The sequence below is a fragment of the Asterias amurensis genome, chromosome 21 (assembly GCF_032118995.1).
Source record: "Asterias amurensis chromosome 21, ASM3211899v1".
Lineage (NCBI taxonomy): Eukaryota > Metazoa > Echinodermata > Asteroidea > Forcipulatida > Asteriidae > Asterias > Asterias amurensis.
Window position 1 is genome coordinate 7,865,905 of NC_092668.1, and position 21,677 is coordinate 7,887,581.

The 21,677-nt window shown below is 40.0% G+C and overlaps 1 protein-coding gene across 1 annotated transcript in view; it reads left to right on the plus strand.

Annotated features, from left to right (window-relative positions):
* The window catches only part of LOC139952976 (transcription factor A, mitochondrial-like), a 71,309-nt gene that overhangs the window by 32,073 nt on the left and 17,559 nt on the right, over positions 1 to 21,677 (plus strand). Inside the window, exons 4-5 of the mRNA XM_071952328.1 lie at positions 3,122 to 3,271; positions 4,518 to 4,610. Coding sequence (XP_071808429.1) covers positions 3,122 to 3,271; positions 4,518 to 4,610 — 243 coding nt within the window. The remainder of the gene's footprint in view (positions 1 to 3,121; positions 3,272 to 4,517; positions 4,611 to 21,677) is intronic.

The following is a 21,677-nucleotide window of genomic DNA, read 5'->3' on the forward strand; positions in this document are numbered from 1 at the left end:
TCACAGGTTTGTTATTTTATATATAAGTTGTGATACACGTGTTGGCCTTGGACAATACTATTTACCGAAAGTGTCCAATGGCTTTAAAGGCACCTGGAAATAGATTTTTCTTCAAACATAAGAGTATGTTTATGAATAATAAAACAATGTTTTTGTAATTATTTGTGTATGTGTTTAAAAATTAGATTAAGTTGTTTGGGGGGGGGTGACTCCACCTATCCCCTTTTGTGGCGTCAATCAAGGCAGACTTTGCGTCGATCTAACATCGACCCCCCTCCAAGTCATGAGTTTGTACAATTCGAAAAAAAGGATTTTCTTACATTTTTCCGTCAATGCTGACCAGGTGTATTGCTGCTTGATGCAGCAAAACAACTATAAAGATGTGGTCAGTTACAGCATGTAGCATCTGTTTTCTGCAGATCCCAAGTAAAGGCGGCTGTGGGCCGCGAAGGTCTGCGCTGTGCAGCGAACACTGCGAGCCGTTGTGATTTGAACCCTGAATACACCACACATTATTTTGTCATAAAGATAAAAGTTCTACTAAAACATGACGCCATCCCAAAAAATTGTCCAGCTAGTGGAAAGTCGGAGAAGGTACAGTACATGAAAGACGTGATGAACCAATAATGGAGCATTTTCCATTTTGAAAAAAATCGAGTAAGTTTGAACTTTGAGGGCATGTTTTTAGCTTAAATGCAAAGCAACACATTTTTTTGTTGGCACTGCATGCGAGTCACCATGCAGGGTAATCCTAGTGGACCGTCTGCACAGCAGCCATAGTGCGTGCAGTCTGCTCCGTTCTGTACGTAGGCATTGTACCGATCAGGTACCCTGACGTAGTGTACTGGGCCAGATTACACATTTTCTCTTTAAATATCGCACCTCAATTGACGTCACGAACAGCACCCTCACAGGTCGGGCTTACTCTTAAATTTGTAAATGAAATAAAAACTAATTTTTAGAACCTTAGTTAACTGTTTATTCACATTCCACTTATCAAAACACATATAATTTTAGTGACAAAAGCTTTATTTTGACAAAATACCACTTCCAGGTGACTTTAACATAATGAACTACATAATCTAAAAGAATCAAGAAGCTTAATTTATTAGGAGTCTTTTTTTTTTCTTCTTTTTTTTTACATGTTTGCATTTTATTTATACCAATGCCAGAAATTGTATGTGTGTTGTACATGTGAGGATCTAAAGAGTCAACAGAAATAGAACCATCAGGAGAGCATTTCTAATGATAGTTAGAGATCAGGTCAGTTTTGCATTATATTTGTGTTGTACATGTACATGTGAGGATCAAAGAGTCAACAGAAATAGAACCAAGTAAAAATTGACAAATTAAGAAGGTGTTGAAGAATGAAAACTTTGTGAAAAATGACCCAGCTTGAAGATGAATCATTGAGAGATGGGGAGCCATGAAGTTGTATCAGAATGGGGCTGATACAACAGGATTATGTTAACAATGTCACAATGCGGGCTGCGGTGTTTTGGAGGCGATGACTTTATTAATTAATATGCCTTGTTGCATCTTTGGGAAAATTGTTGCTCCAGACTTGGTAGTGGAGTCGCAACAATGGTGTTCAGATGTAATTTTTTTATCATGTCAATAGACTACCTACAGTGTATAGTGAGCGATAAATTTACCTGGCCATCAAGCCATCCAAAAATAAGATGGTGCATTCAGAAGACGCCTCGATGCATGAAGGGAATCCACTATTCCAAGAAGTGGTTCATTGATGATGAAGATAACCATGGGAGTTGTCTCCTCAAGGAGGAAATTTACTTGCAGGACTTCAAACTTCTCAAATTAGTACAACTCCCAATTAAATACAGAAAATCTTTGTTTGTGCGTGTCACCAATGACAGACTAAAGCCCAGTTCATACTGAATGCGATTGAAGGCGAACGTAAATGCGCTGCAAATTTTGGCAACGATTTTGGCAAATTAATTAGCAACAATTGGACTGTGTCCAACTTTTGCGAAATCCGTGTAATGCCATTAGATTCGCTTCGCATTCGCAGGAAGTATGAACCAGGCTTTAGGGACAACCTGTGCCAAAGTTGAGTCATTTGTGTACTTTCACCTCTACATGTACATCAATGACATTGATCGGAAAATAGGTCTGAGCTTTGTCCCTGGGAATCCATATGTTATTATATATTTTAGTCTGATGTACATGTACCTGTCATTTCATCGCAGATGGGCACGAGAATATTTTGAAAAAAACAACAGTATATAGTAATAATAATAATAATCAGTTTTTATATTGCGCTTATCACAGCCCGAAGCGCTTCTGACATCATTATCCCTTGCGGCCTAATATACTTAGTACTTTCCCAAGGCTTGTGAGTTAATTTATGTCAAAGGTTGTAGGTTGGAACTTATACCGGAGTAATATGCCTGTGAATTGTTTTTACAGGACTCGGGGAAAGTACTGAATTTACAGATCTATTGAACTGCATTCTTCATCTTTCTTTTCACTCTTTTCTACTTGATTGCTTTTGTTGGGCAAGTATATTGTCTGTGTGATGTGTTGTCATGTACATGTAGCCTTTGAGAAAGACTCTCTACAGGCTTGAAACTTGAGGCTGCAAACCACTTCACTTCGGTATTTAAAAATTACCGAAGAAATTTTGCCTTTGTTTGCTTGAATTTCACAATGCTCAGATCGACTGGCTCAGACTTCCCTCCCATTAAACTGAATATAATGGAAAACAATGGTGGCAGTCTGTCCATTCTAGTATACATGTACCCCATTTGTGTCACAGCAGGACAAAGCTCTGGAATAGGGAGGGGGTACTAATTAACCCCTAGAAAGAAGCATGTTTGCTGGAATCTGTTTAATCTCTTAGTAGTGAAACAAAGCGGATGTGGTATGTGTCTGCACACTGGTAAGTCTGGCTGGATAAAAATGTCAGCTGTTCGGCTCTAAAGTTGGTCTGACATTAAAAAAATTCTGCCTTAAGCCTCTCCCAAAAAATTTGAAAAAACCCTTGAAAAAAAGTGACCAACAGTTATTTGCTTTTTAGTGATAAATTTTCAGGCAAATAGTCAACCGTTTTTGTGTTTTGGGATCATTGTAGACATAATATATCAATATTTCTTTACAGTCTTACACAGCACAAGCAAAACAGTTCATGGAAAACTACAATGAAGAAATGGCAGGTTTTAAAGCAAGTCTGACGGAGGAAGATGTAAAGATGATTGCTCAGCATAAGCACCAAAAGAAACTGATGAATATTAACAAGAAAAACAGACAGGTACATAACATTTCATCTGTTTGTTAAAGTTCACTTGACATCACTTGCTTGAATGTTCCCTGAGCAAACAAAGTTCTAAGCCAAAAAGCTTTCAGTGTACATGTAGCTGGGCCAATGATTTGGATCAATCTACCGTTATTAAGGGAACCTGTTACTCTATCTGCATTTCTTAAAGTCCCATGAAGAATCCCCTTTTCTGTTTAATTGCATTTTAGTGCTTTTTTGTTCTATTTCATTCATCACAAAACATGCACAAGTTTTAAATCCAAATTAACAGTTGCACCATGTAAGAGAAGAGTGTGTTTGATTCTCTATATTTTGAGATTCTGTGTCCTAACAAGTTTACAAGTTTCCTAAAGTTTTCCAGTTTAAGGTTTATACAGAGATGAGTCTGAGAAGAATGTCATTTCATTTTGTTGATTGCTTATGACATTTAGTACTTAAACTAAAAATAGCTTAAAACATGAAGACTGGTTAGTTCTGAAGTTTGTTGAACCAAATGATGCATTACAGATTTTCATGACTACCTTTACCCATTTATAGGACATTCATGTTTCTCTCATCAGACTCAAACTCAAACAACAATTTTAACTAGGTCGCTTAAGTTGCGATAACGTAACCCTCCTCCTGACGGCGGAGCTGGAGGGTTACGAGCCAAACGCGACTTGTAAAGGGTGAAATGGTCTAGTCAACAGAGTGCTCAATTTTACCACTTTCAGAAATCATGACACAAATTCTAAGCGCTAAACCGCAGGTACTACCCAATTGGATTGAGGAACTGTTACAAGGTAGTGCGACAGTGCGTGCGCGCTATATGTGTGAATGACCGGCATAATAAACGGACAGCGCACACGCACTGCGGCACTGCCTTATAACACCCCTTTTACAGAATGGTTTAGTCCAACACGGCTCGGCAGTTCGTCATTTCAATTGGTTGGTACCTGCGGTTCAGCGCTTGGTGACCAAAAAATGAAGCGTTGAACATATCGGGAAGTCACAAAAAGGCGATGCGACATATCAACCTGGGACATTTGTGACTGTTTCGCTCCTTTTTTCTCAAAATATTTTCTCAATGGGGTTTTGAGTGTTATTCATTAGACATTGAGGATTAAGTTCGTGTTCATAGAATTTGTGCCATGATTTTCGAAAGTGGTAAAAATGGAGCAAATCTGTTGATTAGCTGGCGAAATTGTACATGTTTGACCATGTCGTTTTTCTGGTTTTCACTATTTGTATTATTATTTAGGTACTGACCAAGCTGGAGAGGCCTAAGAGGCCGTTAACGGCATATGGTATCTTTGTACAGTCACAACTCAGCGGCATTTCAGGAAACATCACGGTAAGTTATACATGTGTGTGTAATGTAGTGAGCCTAACACTATAGGCAGGAGATAGTTGTTGTTTTGATGTTTGGTTAGTTCATTGTGCCTAAATATACGTGAGGTATTTGTCAATAGTCTTCTTTCACTCAGTAAGCTACATCCCTCACCTTGGAATGGAACTTCCATGTGTTACAATGTGAACTACGGTTTTGGCAAAGATAAAAGGAGGTGAACAAACCCCAATTAGCAAGTAGGGCCTAAATAAAACTGAACAAATGAACTGGTAAATAATGATCAAGAAAAACTCAAATTAAGTCGGCAAACTAATCACATCAAAAACCAGCAAAGCCATAAAGACACATTGTAATTATTAAGAATGTGGTGTTTGTAATCGTTTCGGATGTGAACATGATGTTTTGTTTAGAAAGGTTGGTATGGGTAAATTCTTGGCGAGTGGAGTAAGAATGAAGGGAACAATTTATAGTGACCAAAGAGGCCGGGCTATTGGGAAGACTGTGGTGGCCCAACTTGAACAAGAATACACAATTGATGATTAAAATTGTCACTGACCCTAAAAGTTTTGATTTGATTTAAGAGAGGATCAATATGGGCTAGATAATGGGAGTATAAAGAGAACTCTGTGAACATCACTTCTAGAAGCATTACCCCAAGATAAAATGCCATAATTATGTAGGACAAAACCAAAGTGTTATACAAGGAGATACAATGCCAATGTTACAAGCAACAATTTTACATAAATAATCAACATGAGGTTTCCAGGACAGCTTGTGGTCAATGAACTAGATCAAGGAGTGGAGTTGCCATGTCAGAGACATATATATTTCTTTGGCGCAGATATTTCATTCCCTTGGGTAGGACTTTCAGACGTTACAGATGTTTCTTCAGTTTTCAGAATTTTCAATGACTTTAAGACCACATCATAGGTATACTAGAATATATGGTCTGTAGTTCTTCAATTGATTAATATCCAAAGATGGTTTCTTGAGGATGGATGTGATGACAGCCTGCTTTAGAACATCAAAAAATACACCAGTTGATTAGGATTATGTGCTTCAATGACCAAGGAGTCTATAACTGAACAAAAGTTTGAATTTGTTTGTATTGTTCTTGATATATGGTCCCACTTCCGGTTGACCCATAGGTAAAGGTCACCATTGGGTCACGGTTACCCAAGAATAATCTCATATGCTTTAGGAGTCTATAACTGAATTTGTTTTGAAAATAGGTTGTGTAGGTCTTGAGAAATGATCCAACTTCCGGTTGACCTGGAAGTAGAGGTCAATATGGGGTCACGTTTCTTCAAAAATAATATTTAACTAGCGGGATGCCGCGCTTCGCGCGGCACCCCGCTAGATGAGGAGGATTAAAGTATACAAATGTTGTAAAAGGTAATGTGGGGGTAAGGGAGGTATTCTTACAGGTAATAATCATTTCGTAGGATTGGATTAGAAATTGTATTTATAATCGGTATGGAAATTTGTCATTAATGTTGTATTTTGATAAAAACTAATTGTTGAGCGTGCACAACTTAGTTGTGAAACGTCGCGACGCGTCGCCTCCCCTCCTCACCTTCTCTCTTGCGTTCTCCAACTAAAGGAATTGGTGTTTGTTTCTGGAATGGAGCTTTAATATTGGGGATGGGTATACTTGGCAATGATGGTACTTGCAGACCTGCCAACCTGTACGCATTTTGCGTACCATGCTCGCATTTTCACCCCTGAGTACGGTGGTACGAGATATTCTGCAGAACGTACGCAAAAAGCTAAATCTATATCGCGGTGTTTTAAAATTGCAGCACGAACAGACAATTTTGTTCTCAATTTAATCAACTGTTATTCGTTCGACCCCAAGTGCAAAAACAACAGATCAAAAACACCCCATACACCCCACATTTGAGTGAACACTATGCGCTTCGATAAAAAAGAGGTTGTGCTTAGAATTATTTTTTAAATTCTTACTCCCGCTGGATAACTAATAAACCAATGCGTAACAGAAGGGGTGGGAATGGTGCATACCAGTTCGGTCAACCTGGTATAGTACATGTACAGCCTTAAATGCATGGATGTACATGTACATGTACGTGCACACAACGCACGTGTTTGGCTCGAATTCGTTCGCGTCGCCGTGTGTTTATACTATGCAACATGGACGCTGATCGAAGGCGAAGTGTCAGTGATGGGGGAAAAAGTACTCCTCCAACCGGAAAAAAAAGAATGCATGCTCCAAAGAAGTTTCTTCCTCAACGTGGAAAATAATGCATTTTGCACAGTGCACGTGTGCAGTCGGCAGTGCACACACTTTGACATTTAGACATCTCAAAGAGCGGCAGCGGTTTAGGTCAGGAGGTAGCATTCATGTTATTATTTACGTCACGATTTTTTCCCAACTCCAGAGAATTTGGGGAGAATAATGGGAATTTGATGGCCTGTAATCTTTGTATAAGCCTAATAAGGGAAACAAATGATGAATTGAAGCATGCCTGAATTGGAGTGGAACTGGAAAACTCTACGGTGGGCTGTCGTTTGTCCGTTTACTGGGCAACCAAAGATGGATACCAAGTTATAATATTTGCATTCCGAGTTTAAATTACTAATAATGTAGGAACATTGTTCAACAGAGCTTGTCAATGAAATTAATATATGTTATGGATCAGAAATGTGTCAAAATGGGCTCACCGCTCGTAGGGAAACCCCTGGCCAATTTTTTTTGTGATAAAAAAAAAAATAAAATAAAACTTTTTGCCCCTTCACTCCTTCAGTTTTAAATCCTTGATCTAGGCATTTGGAACATGGTTCCAGCAGTCAACTGGTTATTTCTTTTTCATTTTTTTCCCAGACTGTTAAGGTCACGAGCACAAAAAGTCAGAAAAGGCCACATCAACCACCCCTAAAATAACCACTGATATCATGATACAACTTTTTTTTTATGAAGTAGCCTGTATTTTGTGTGAATATGATATATAATTACATTAAATGAATGGTTCATCTAAAATGAAGTGGTCCATGGTTTTTTGCTGACTGACCGTAAGCATTGTGCCATATGTCGTGTGCACTGGGCGATCATGTTTATGCCGCTGCGATAATGTGGTACTCAAAAAAAAATTACAAGGTTGGCATGATATGTAGGGTATTTCGTAATATTTTAGTGTTGATCGAGCGGGCCAACGCATCGTCCGTAATGTGGATTATGTTTCGCCTCTTTAACGCATAGTTTTAATTCAATCGGCTTTTGTCATTGTATCAATTCTATCCACTGCTCTGAGTATTTCCCAGCTAAGATGCCTGTAAGGGTAATAATGCTTAGTCGACTAAAAATATAGCACGTACACTGCTCCAATGACACACTTATTTTTATTGTGTTGAGCACATTTGGTATAAATCAGTTACACTTGGCAAAATGTACATCCTGAGTCCCCCCCAAACTGCTTTCATTATAGTTACGAACTTTGTGAAACATTTGCCTTGTTATTTTGAGGGTCTGTACAGTACGTCCAGTTTGGTTAATTTATATGGAGATGGGCCAATCGGACAATGTATAACACGCTGAATTTGGAATCAGCAGTGGTATTTGGTTCCCTTAGCAACCAATCCATAGTCACTGATAGCCACGGATTTGAGTGGTCTAAGTCTGGTCTCCCCCCTCAACAATAATCACCGCTGCTAATAGCAGAGGAGATATCTGACTAAAAAGGCTTGTACGTGGTACCCTCGTTTAAACAAACTCATAATCACAGGAAGCTTCGAAGAAGTTCTGGTATACAGCAGATAAAACAAAAACGCGCCAGTTGGTATGGACTTTAACAACAAAGTCAATTTTTGCAAAATTGTATTGAAAATAAATATATTTAATGATTGGTTGCTATAATTGTTGAATGATTTTTGCTTTGTTTCCAATAACGTGTACACGATTTTATAATCTAAGGCCCCATTCATCGTGATTTATTGAGCGTACGTCCAACGACGCATACAAAGTTGTCTGAGCAACGCAAGTTGTCTGAGTTTTCGGAACATGCTGTGCAACATCTAATCTACTGTTTTTACCACCGCTTTTGGGAGTAACAGAGCGTCGGCCTCATTAGTTTTTAGTTTATCCTCATATCAATTAATTCTCATGTACATGTAGGCCTAAACTTTCTGGTCAACATCCGCCGGGGCGCGCGCCCCGCGTGACGAAGTCCCCTGATAAAACATCCAATTTTATATGTTATCATAACTATCTGTGGAACCCTATACAAACTAAAATAATAGAAACGGTAATTTTGTTGGTCTTTAATAACTACTCCTACATTCTCTCACTTAGTTAACTTTCAGAAAACATTTGCCTAGTTATTTTGAGGGTTTGTAGGCCAGCTACCCCTACATCCACTCACTTAATTCACTGTCAGAAAACATTTGCCTTGTTGTTTTAAGGGTTTGTAAGCAAGTTTGGTTAATTTTGTATGGAGAAATTTGTAAAAAGTACCCGATTCAGCTGCACATGAAGGCTCTTTCGTTAATAAAACCTGACGGCCGATTGCTTAATACAAAACGGATTTGGCAAAATCTACATCCTGGGTCCTGACCAAACTGTGTTCTAACAGTTTTGTTGCTTCAGAACTTTGAATGGAATGTTCGTTTACAGCTTCAAAACAGCCGTTTCACAAAAATCGTAACTATGAAAGCATACTATTCTTTAACGGTGATTTCATGTACTCTTTTGTAGGTTTAACTGGCAAAACCTATACAATGTATATGAAAAGAATCAGTAATGTATTCACTTTCTTTTTGAAAATGTTTCAACTGTTGCGTGTATACGCTCTGTGTGTGGGGGATGACATATGGACTGTACCACTAATGGTGCAGAGTTAAATGGAACAAATAAAGTTTCACAACAATGGGTTGCTGTTTGATGCGTTAAAAAAATGCTGGAGAGTTGGGTAGGCCTACATGAGTGACTTAATTGTAATAAACACATATGTAACAGATGCATGTATTAAAGCCTAATGTTTTTTATTTAACACGCGAAATTAAACCCCCCTGTACAAAATGGTATATACACAATGCCATTTACCACTCTGCGAAACATCAATGAGTCCCTCTGGTTGCCACCCACTTCAAACCTAAAGAGGTGACTCTGTGTGCAGCCTACGGTTTCCCCCCTTAGTGTACAACTACAATCATGTAAAATAAGCCTAGTACATGCTAAAAATGCACCTAAGAGCATAATAAACCTCAACATTTTTTAGGGTTGTGGGTATCATGTCCCGTGGTGTTTCGGCTGCCTCACTCCGCACTTGCGTTGTGCCTTTGAAAATTGTCCTCTTTTTTTCAACGGGCAGTTGCATGCCTGAAGGATATATCGCTCATGACTCCAGCCAATCATACGGCTTCCCCCTTCGACCAACAGGTGGCCCTTATCAAAACCAGACAACCACACATGTAAGGAGATATCGCTCGTGACTCCAGCCAATCAGACAACTCGTAAGAGGGAGTTCGGGTCAGGGTTTTGTAACTTGCAACCCGTCGTCTGAAACGACACAACTGTGTTGAATTCCACAAGGATGCCATGCCACTGGAGCTTCTAATTTCAATCCAAGATGGTGCAGGTTACGGCTTTAATAGTATAGATGCCTAATAAGGAGTCTATAACTGAAACAAAGTTTGAAAATTGTTGTGTTGTTCTTGATATGGTCCCACTTCCGGTTGACCCATAAGTAAAGGTCTACATGGGGTCATGGTTATCCAAGGCTAATCTCATCTAGGCCTAAAAGGAGTCTATGTTTGAAAATCGGTTGTGTAGTTCTTGAGAACTGGTCCCACTTCCGGTTAACCCGGAAGTAAACCCGGAAGTAGAGGTCAAGATTCGGTCACGGTTTTTCAAAAATAATATGTAATGCTTAAAAGTTATAGGAGTCTATAACTGAAACAAAGTTTGAAATCTGTTGTGTAATTCTTTAGATATGGTCCCACTTTCGGTTGACCCGGAAGTAAAGTTCATCTCGGGGTCACGGTTACCCAAGGCTAGTCTCAGAATGCCTAAGGAGTCTATTACTGAAGGAAAAAAGATTTGAAATCAGCTGTGTACTTCTTGAGATATGGTGCTGCAAAGAAAAACTCATTAGCTTTAAGTACCTTAATTTGACACCCGATGACGTCGTACAGTATAAGCAAAGATGTGTTTTTCATTCTAATAAATTTGAATTTTGAAGAGAAGTTTCTCTCCGTTTAAGATTCCCATTTCAAGGGAGCCAGTCTTCACATACATGTAGCCGTGATTGCGCCCTGTTAGAACGTATGTTATCCTTTCTCCGTTTAGGATTCCCATCAAGGCAGTCTTCACATAGCCGTGATTATGCAATCACGGCACAATTTGCCAGCTAGCCATTGGTTCCTATTTCTCATTGTTAATTATCTTGTCAATTAATTGTACCTTGATTAGTTTCGATGGACTGGAGTAACTCTTAGTGAAATAATGTGTGTTTAAAAACACAAATTGTATTTAACTCTCACAATTTTGTAATTGTACATGCCTTTCCTACTCCGGCGGATAGGGGGCGCTCTAAGGAGACATATCAATTCAATATGCAAGATTTATGCAATGTCAAGTTAAACTTCCCCTCATATACATGTAGGCCTCCTATTAACGAGGAATTTCACTTCACATATTAGTGAAGCAAACCATAAACCCACTTCTGTACGAACACGGCCCAGCTAATGATCGACCAGCTAATGATGGCTCTGCTTTCAACTAAACTCTGTGCATACACTCACCATTCTCCGCTTTCTGTGCAAGCGCTGAAATATCTGTGCAGGCTTCGAAGCAAAGGTTACGTACGATGAGTTTTCCCCCGCACAAGTAAAAACATCCCTGCTAAGCTGTGAAATACGCTTTATGGAAGCCAAAATTTCCGCACTTCTGAATTGTCAATTTTTTGCTTACGGTTAAACAGAGTCATGAAATTGTGATCTTTGGTGACATTGCTGTAAATCCCAGACCTGAAGGTGAAAATAACCCAAACTCAGCAGAAGCTAGTCCAAACTCTGCAAATTCCTACTCACGTAACAAGCTTCTCAGTCTCCGTTATGCTTCACCCACACGTGCTACAACTCTGCTGCCTTCCTGTATATTAACATTGCAGAACCTTGGCCTTTTTGTAAATCCCAGCACTGTTTACCGACCTAACCGACCTACTCATTGTGGCAAAAAGCTGGTCACCGTGAAGTTACACTCCCATCTGTTCCAGCACCAGTGACTCCAGCCAAATCTCAACTCAGCCTTTGTGTTCTGAACACGCAGTCCATCTGTAACAAATATGACGATTTTGCTGATTTTGTTCTGTAAAAAGATCTGGACCTTGTTGCTGTTTCAAAAACGTGGCTGAGACCAGATGACAACTTAACAACTCGTCAGTGTACCCCTGCTGGCTACTACTTTTATCACATCCCAAGAACCAACAAGACCCGTGGAAGAGTTGCAATACTGTACAGATCTACTTTATCTGTCTCTGTGAAAATTAATGACGTCCAGTACACAACTTTTGAATCTCTTCATGCTGAAGTTTCCTTAAACTCTAAATCTGCTCACCTTGTCATTGTATACAGACCTGAAAGAGATTCAAATGGCCAACATGTGACTTTCTAAAGTTTTCTTAGGGAGTCTCCTGGTTCAATGATGATATGGTACAGGGAGAAAGATCTGTTGTCAACTGGGGCGAAAGTGGTGGAAAAACGGCAAATTGGAAACACAACGACAAAAATATCGCAATCAATGTAAAATACTTAGGAATTTGATCAACCAGGCAAAGATCACCCATTATTCATCTCAAGTACAAGAATCCTCAGGAGATCAAAATAAGCTTTTCAAGATAATTGGTAAGTTGTTGCTCAAACCCAAAACCCCTGTCCTTCCATCCACTTACATTGCCAAATTTTTCAACCAGAGTGTAGACTATCTGTGTTTGAGCCTGCCACCGTTGCTGAGATTCAGAGGGTTATTATGAAATCTCCTTCAAAATCCGGTGAGCTGGATCCATTGTCAACATCCATGATAAAGCAAAACATTGATATATTTGTACCCTACATCACTAAGCTTGTAAACGAATCTCTCAGTTCCGGTTGTTTCCCCGATAGCCTCAAAGTTTCCTACATCAGGCCGCTCATCAAGAAACCAAATCTGGACAAGGAGATATTTAAAAACTACAGACCGGTTGCGAACTTAAAATATCTGATCACATTAATACTTTCAACCTGTCTGACGTGTTCCAGTCAGCATACAAGCCTTTTCACGGGACAGAAGCCGCAGACGACATTCAGCTGTACATCACGTTTAAATCTTCTCAAGAAAACGCCAATGCATCTATTGCAAGACTTGAGAAATGCAACCAAGAGATTCGACGTTGGACACAACAAAACTTCCTGAAGTTAAATGATGACAAGACAGAGTTCCTTCTATTCGGGTCACGTCAACAGTTAACAAAGGTTTCAGTGCCATACATTTCCATCGGTGATGCTCGGATAGCTCCCTCGCTGAAGCTTTGAACTTAGGGGTTATTTTTGATTCATCGATGACACTTCAGCCACACATCAACAACATTGTTCGTCTGTCATCATATCACATCAGGAATATAGGTAAGATTCGCAAGTACTTGGACAAAAGTGCCACTGAAAAGGTCATTCATGCATTTGTTACTTCTCGTCTTGACAACGGCAATGCTCTTCTCTATAGTCTTCCTAACAACCAGATTTCCCGACTTCAACGCCTCCAAAGTACTGCTGCCCGCATTGTGACACTGTCTAGAAAATCTTGTTCTATCACCCCCATTCTGAAACAATTTCACTGGCTCCCGATTTCTCAACGAATCATCTCAAGCTGATGCTCATTGTCCACAAAGCTCTCAATAGCAAGGCTCCCCACTATACATGCTATATATCTGAACTTCTTCAAGTTAACACTCCATCAAGGAATCTTTGATCAAGTTCCATGCTTCTCCTCATTGAACCCAAGGCTTGACACTCATGGGGTGACAGGTCTTTTTCTTCAGCTGCCCCACGCATCTGGCCACACCACTTAATCTTAGAACTTGTCTTTGTACCACAACATTCAAATCTCTTCTCAAAACTTGTCACAGGTTTTCAAGGACTAATTTAGTTGTGTCTGTTTTGGTGTTTTTTTTTTTTTTTTACACTGCACCTTGAACACCCAGCAGGGTGGATATGTTTGAGATTTGAGCGATTGGAAAACAATGGAGGTGGCTGTTGCAGAAACCCAGACGGCATGAGATGAAAGCGTGGACCAGCCTTTCAGTGGTATGTTGGTCAAGATAATTCTGTATCCTTCCGATTTTATGGAGGGCTAGTGACGAGGAACGGCAAATGTTGTTGATTTGATTTTTCATGCAAAGGTCAGTAGTGATGATTGTCCCGAGGTCACGAGCTTTGTTTCCAGTGGTGATCTGCAACTCGCCAATATGTATGCTCTGGATTGCGTTACGGTGTCGATGTTTGGACGTGATATGAAGAGCTTCCGTTTTGTTGTCGTTTAGCTGGAGCATGTTTATAGAAAACCATGATTTTATGTGACTGATGCTAAAGGGGGCAGACCAGACAAGCAAAGTCTCTGGCCACACTTGACGTAAACATTTTTACTTTATCATTTTAGTCAATAGCTTCTGACTTAGTTGTTACATGTGTGTAACATGTTATTTTTGGGAAGTTTAAAGTCAAGTCACATGGCATTTTAATGCAAGACCATGTCAAGTCACAAGTTACACAAGTCAGTGCTGAAAGTAACATGTACAAGTCAAGTCGCAAGTCAAAAAAATAGCGACTCAAGTCCGACTCGAGTCAAAGTCACTTGATTGGAGTCAACAACTCTGGCAGGAGTATATGGCATTAGCATATTTTTTTTTTTAAAGGTATCGAGAGCAAAGGTTTTGGCAGGCTTTGTAGATGATAGGATACAATTTGTAATGAATCCTGCGAGTTATATGTACAGGCAGCCAGTGTAAGGATCTAAAAACTGGTGTGATATCTAGTACCAGCAAGAATCCTTGCAGCCATATTCTGAATTTGTTGGGGGGCGAGATATTGCACACTGTGGAAGACCATGCAGCAGAGCATTACATGAGGCCAAGCGTGAGGTGACGAAAGCTTGAATTGCAGTTGCTGCTGCTTCATGAGGTGCTTTTTGTTTAGTTTTATGTTGTACAGCTGATGATACGCAGCCTTGCAAACCGAGGTGATGAGTTGAAGATGATACCGAGGTTGCGAACATGATCCTTGGGCAGGAAAGTACAGTTAGGTAAATCAATGCTTGGTTGATGAATCTTAAAATAAGCAAAAATTCAGTCTTATCATTGTTCAGCTTGAGTCTGTTTAGCACCATCCATTCTTGAATCTTAGCAACACACTCTCCAACTCCCAAACAGGGAACGGTAGAATTAGATGAATTTAATAAAGGTAACAAAGTTCATATCGTGTTGCCAAGTCTCCCAATGATGAAGGATGGTAAACAAAATGGGCCCAGCACGGAACCTTGGGGAACACCACAGGAGAGGTTGAATGGTGATGGGAGCAAATCATTCACACGTATTGCTGCATCCTATCAGTGAGGTAGGATGGAAACCAATTTAGTGTGCCTGATGTTGATCCAAGTCTGTCTGACATTCGTTGAAGCAAGAAGGTATGATTCACTGCATCATCAAAAGTGCCCGTCTAAACCATGGGCTGAATGAGCTGATTCCTCATTCAGCCCATGGTATAGACGGGCGCTTTTGTTATTGACTTGTTATTGACTAATTTTTGTACATGAAGTGAATGCGTTGTTTTCAAAGTATATAATTTGCGGCAGTAAACAGCCAATTTTCTGCTTCATAATTTAGTATTCTCACCTTGGTTAGAACAGCCAGGTTTTGTGTAAAGCAACCAACTTGAAGCTGAAAAACAAAGTTTATATGTCATTGAAGAAGAAGCTAATGGAGGTGACAACAGTGACTCTAATGGTGGTCCAGAACAGGGTGCCTCAAGATCTTTTCAAATATAAACACAAACAATTTTGAAACAATAAACAAAATACAATGGTTATTTGTACATGTATATGGAATATAAAACCCATGCACTTGATGTTGATTCATTAAAGTGACATTTTTGCAAATATTACCTCCCTGCAGCCGATTTCACGAAACTTTATGCAACTGCGTGAGTCCATTTGCGCAACGTTTATGGCGCAAGTTGCTCTAAAATGTTGCACAAGTGGACTTACGCAGTTGCGTAAAGTTTTGTGAAATCGGCTGCTGGTCAAAGACATGATGTTATTAAAATTTGGGATGTGGCTGTTCAGCATGAAGTGTTTTGGTAATGCAACGTTGGCGAAAGAGGCTGTTTACAAGTAATTACAATGAATGAAAGCTTAAATTTGTGTTTCCTGATTAAATGTTTACACATTTACTTTGTTTCCATTTTTTTTTTTTTTTTGGGGGGGGGACACATATCAAAATATCATGTAACAAAACTGGACTGCTTTGACAGTACAATGTACATGTGTATATTGTTATACATGCACATGTCATTGACAGTATGAAATAATCAGTCTCTTACTGCCAAGGTTGAGAAGCATTCATCCAGCCTTTGTTGGCAACATGACTTCTCCTGTTGTGTTGGCATCTCCCTACAGTTGGTACAAACACACCAGCTTGGCAAGAGCTTTGCGGAGGTGGATGATGTGGACTTGGAGGTGCCGGGTTTGATGAGGTCTCCAAGATGTTTACGCCAAGTCCTGGCATCTGCTCACATAGTACCTTCAACAAGAAATTGATAACCATTGATATAACTTATTAGTTCTTGACAATTTTATTTGTTATTGTTTGAAAGGTCACACTTCTTTGAAAGAATTCGGGTTGACTTGGGTACGAGTTGACTTGGGTACAATATTTTGGGTAAACTGTTAAAAACATACAAAAAAACATTTAATAAATCTGTACTTTTTTTTAAATGTACTTTTTTACAAAAGCCCTTCCCTTCCCAGCCAGATAAACAACTCTTTTAACTCTGCCAAGTCATTAGGATGCTGGACACTCGATTCAAATCCCCACCCCCATCTATGCACCGAGTGAATAGATATACAAAATTACATGTAAACTTGTCGTAGTACATGTACATACTCTCACAACTCACACATGCCAAACTATTGGTTTGACCAGTCTACCTCCATGGTTTGACAGTGCTGCGGCTGTCATGGCTGTGAATTTGCGTGTCATGTCCACAATAATAACTTACTAACATTGCATTGGGTATAAACAAGTCACGGTCCGTTCTCTCTCTCTCGGCTAGTCCATGTTCCATTACATTATTCTTGCCCTGGTTGGCGAGGTGCCTGTTTCTTCATTTTGGACGTTGCTTTAATCATCTGTTTGCGTAGAGCAAGTCGCTGAATCTGTGTGTTTTTCGGCGATCCATTTTGACAGCAAATGGTGTGTTTACATTTCACACAACGTCGCGAGGTAGAGAACGGTATGTTACAATGTACCTCAAGTTCATCTGGTAGGTTTACCAGGCCATCGGCTATGGCGCCAGTCTAACTGTGTTCATCGCGCATAAACGGACGATCGTTTTGACGGCTTAAAAAACGTATCATTTCGCGGGACATGTTTCAGGGTCAGAGGTCAGTGTTTGTTTTTTTAGTTACCATTCACTAATTATAACACATTAAATGTGTTTTATTGCAAGAACAACTCTTAATAAGTATAAGGAACACCCTCAAACGTGAGATTTCGTGAAATCTGAAGGCAACGTTTGTGTTCCTTTAAGAGTCATGCGAATTAATGACCTAGCTGAGATTCCAACACTGCTCTTTTGGATGCAGTTTTTTATCGTAAAATGGTATATTGAGTGCATAGGGATCTTCAAATCTTAGTATCAAATTCACTTGAGTTGTCACAAGTGAATGTACAATTAAAAGATTATTTTTCAGTGAAGACTTTCATTCAATTCAGTTGACCAATACTTTGAAGCCGTCACAATCTTATGTACAATCACAATATAATTATTAGTTGAGGACTTCCAACCAGTTCAGTGGCTAAACATTATTCAGCCATCAAAGTTAATACTACCTTTGAGGGCGCTGTTCAAGATGGTGTGGTGTTTTTCTGAGCTGCCGATTCTGCTGGTTGAAAATTGCTGAAAAGAAGAGGAACTATTACGGTTTGTTGGGAGTAATTAAGGCCTTGCTTGTATTTGACCCCATACCTATCATTCACTATGAAGACAAATACCAAACAGAAGTCTGTATCTGAAAATGAGAGTGTAAAAAAATTACATGGGACCCGCGGAAAATCCAAAGATGGCGGCGTCCAGCCCACAGCTGTAAACAACACGGCGGCAGGCGTAACATCCAAAGGTGCATCTAGTGCACAAACCACTGAATGCATGGTGTGTTCTGAAGAAGTATCAGACTGTGACAGGGCGATAAGTTGTCAGAAGTGCATGAAATGGATACACCAGGCATGTGCTAATATAAGCAACCAAGAATATAAAGTACTTGAGAAAGCGGGTCAGAACTTGATGTGGTTCTGTAACATGTGTACAGGAGAAGTTGCGAAAATGCTGCAGGGACAAGGTACAAAACCAGATGGGATAGAAAGAACAAACCAAGCCTACGACGACAAACTCACGGAGGTGACTCGCAAACTAGATAAAGTTTCTGAAACCATGCTAAAAATGGTAGAAGTACTAGCCAAGAAGGAGGAAAACTTAGACATTGTAATTGAAGAAAAAGTCGGCAACTACATGGATGAGAGGAAGGAAAAAGAGAAGAGAGAGTTCAATCTTATTTTCCATAACATCGCAGAAGCAGAGAGTGAAAATGTTGAAGACAAGAAAATGCATGACATTCATGAAGTAAAAGAAGTACTTAACTACCTACAGGTTGACGAAAAAGTGCAAGTAGATCAACCGGTGAGACTAGGCCGAAGAGACGCAGAGTCAAGTAAACCAAGACTTTTGAGAGTAACAATAGACAGTACATCAGTAAAACAGAATACACTAGCCAAAGCAAAGCAACTGAAGGGGCATGAGATGTTTGGAAGAATATACATCACTCCAGACCTGACACCAAAAGAAAGGGAGGTGAACAGGAAGCTGCGAGAGGAGCTAAGAACCAGGCGTTCTATGGGAGAAGAGAGCCTTATAATTAGAGGTGGAAAGGTGGTCAAAGGCATAAGGAGACCAAACTCCAATTTTCGAGCCCATGACAGAGAATGCACTGCGTCAGGAGAAACAGGAACCAAGTAAAGGTTTCACAGATGCACATGTAAATAGAAGCACACGCACCTACACAGCTGCACCCTACACAGAGCACAGTGACCCAGAGTCAAAAAACTGTACAGAAGCACGGTTCTTCATGAACTGCTACTACACTAATGCTAATAGTTTGCTAAACAAGTTCAATGAGCTACAAGCGGTAGTTGACATTTGGAAACCAAAAATTATTGGCATTTCCGAATCATGGTGCAACGAGAGTGTACTGGATAGCGAAATCACACTTGATGGGTATACACTGTTTAGAGAGGACAAGAAATCTGCAATAGGTGGAGGAGTATTACTGTATATTCACAATGAGCTAAAAGCAGTGAGATGTAATGAACTAATTAACCCTACATTGGAAAGTTCTATCTGGTGCCAAGTAAAACTGAACAGGAAAGACACACTGTTAGTTGGGGTCTGCTATAGAAGTCCCAGCAGTACAGACATTAACAATGATGCGCGAATGGAACAACTGATGTTGACCGATACCATAAAAGTCTCGCATGTCCTGATAATGGGGGATTTCAATTTTAAAGAAATTGACTGGGATAACCAAAGTGTCAACGCCAGCGACAATCACCCAGCCACCAAATTTTTTGACATTTTCCAAGATCTGTACCTCGTTCAACATGTGAGAATGCCTACCCGTCACAGAGAGGGACAACGATCGTCATTATTGGATTTGGTCTTTACGAATGAACAATTCATGGTCGAGAATCTGAAAGAGCTAGCTCCACTGGGTAAAAGTGATCACGTAGGTCTTGTTTGGACTTATGTTTGCAACTCTGGCATCACATCGACAGACAGGAACCTTCCGAGGCGTAACTTTAATAAGACCAACTACAACCAAATGAAGAATCATTTTAGAAGTATCGATTGGGAAGATGAGATGGAAGACTTAACATGTGAAGAAGCATGGCAATTATTGAAAGACAACTACGATCAAGCAGTAAAGGATAGCGTTCCACTTCAGAAAGATAAGAAGTATAAACCTCAATGGTTGAAATCAAGCGTCAAGAAATCTATCAAGAAGAAATATGCACTGTACCAGAAATACAGAAGGACTGAAAACTGTCGTGACTATGTTGAGTACAAAAAGCAAAACAACAAGACAAGGAAGTTAGTGAGAAAGGCACAAGCTGAATTCGAGCATAAATTGATGAAACAGTTTAAGCAGAAACCCAAGGCATTTTACAGCTACATTAGGAACAAGCAAAAAGTTAGAGTGGGAGTATCACAACTCGAGAAACCGAACGGAGACTTAACTGATACAGACCAGGATGCAGCAGAAATTCTAAGTGAGTTCTTCCATTCTGTCTACACCAATGAACCGGATGGAGGATTGCCACAGATGGATCAGCAAGTTGGGATTAACTGCTTCCTAAGTGACATTGTTTTAACAGAGGATGAAGTTAAGAAGAGGCTCGACGCCTTAAACCCAGACAAATGCCCAGGACCTGACAACATTCACCCCCAGATACTAAAGGAGTGCAGCCAAGAACTAGCAAGGCCTTTCTTCCTGCTATTTAGGAAATCTCTTGAAAGCGGTGAACTACCGATTGACTGGAAGATAGCAAGAGTAACCCCGATCTTCAAGAAGGGCTCTAAAACCAAGGCTGGCAATTATAGACCTGTTAGTCTCACCTGCATTCCCTGTAAGATTTTGGAAACTATAATACGTGAAAGAATGTTAGAGCACGCAAAGAATCAAAATATTTTTGAAGAGTGCCAGCATGGTTTTATGCAAGGCAAGTCATGCCTTACCAATCTACTGGAGACTTTTGAAGACATCACAAACAGTCTGGACGAAGGCGAGGCTGTTGACATTATATTCCTGGATTACCAGAAGGCGTTTGATTCGGTCCCACATAAAAGGCTGTTAGAAAAACTACGAGCATATGGTTATGATGGAAAAGTTTCCAATTGGATCAAATCCTTCTTGACCGGGAGAACTCAAAAAGTGTCTGTAGGAGGAGCGTCGTCAAACTCAACTGATGTAATGAGCGGCGTCCCCCAGGGGTCGGTACTGGGACCCATCTTATTCATTTTGTACGTCAACGACCTACCAGACCACGTGATAGTAACATCAAAATGTTTGCCGATGATACCAAATTATACAGCACTGTAAATAAAGTAGAAGATGCAGCAAAGATTCAGTGCGACTTAGACAACCTCCAGAAATGGTCAGAAAAATGGCTGCTCCGTTTTAATGCTGATAAATGCAAATCTATGCATATTGGATCAGGCAATCCACACTGCAACTATCACATGGGCGAGACAACCTTGGGCACAACTGACATAGAGAAAGACCTTGGAGTGTTTATATCCAATGACTTCAAGCAGAGCACACAATGTACGAAAGCTGCACTAAAGGGTATGAACAGTCTTTGAGTCGTGAGAAGATCCTTTAAGTACATAGATGTCGACAGCTTTTCAATTCTGTACAAGACCTACATAAGGCCACATTTGGAGTATTGTGTTCAAGCCTGGAACCCTGGATTAAAGAAAGACAAGCTAGTTTTAGAAAAGGTACAGAGGAGAGCTACCAAGTTGGTGCCACAGTTGAAAAGCCTCCCTTACACAGAAAGGCTTCAAGCCCTGAACTTATACACACTAGAACAAAGACGACTAAGAGGTGACCTTATTGAAACATTTAAGCTGCTCATAGGACTGGAGAAAGTCGACTGCAAGAAATTCTTTAATACAGCTAGAAACACCAGTACGAGAGGCCACTCTCTTAAATTGTACAAGCCGACTCTCAACAAAAACATTGCGTGCAGAAGGAAC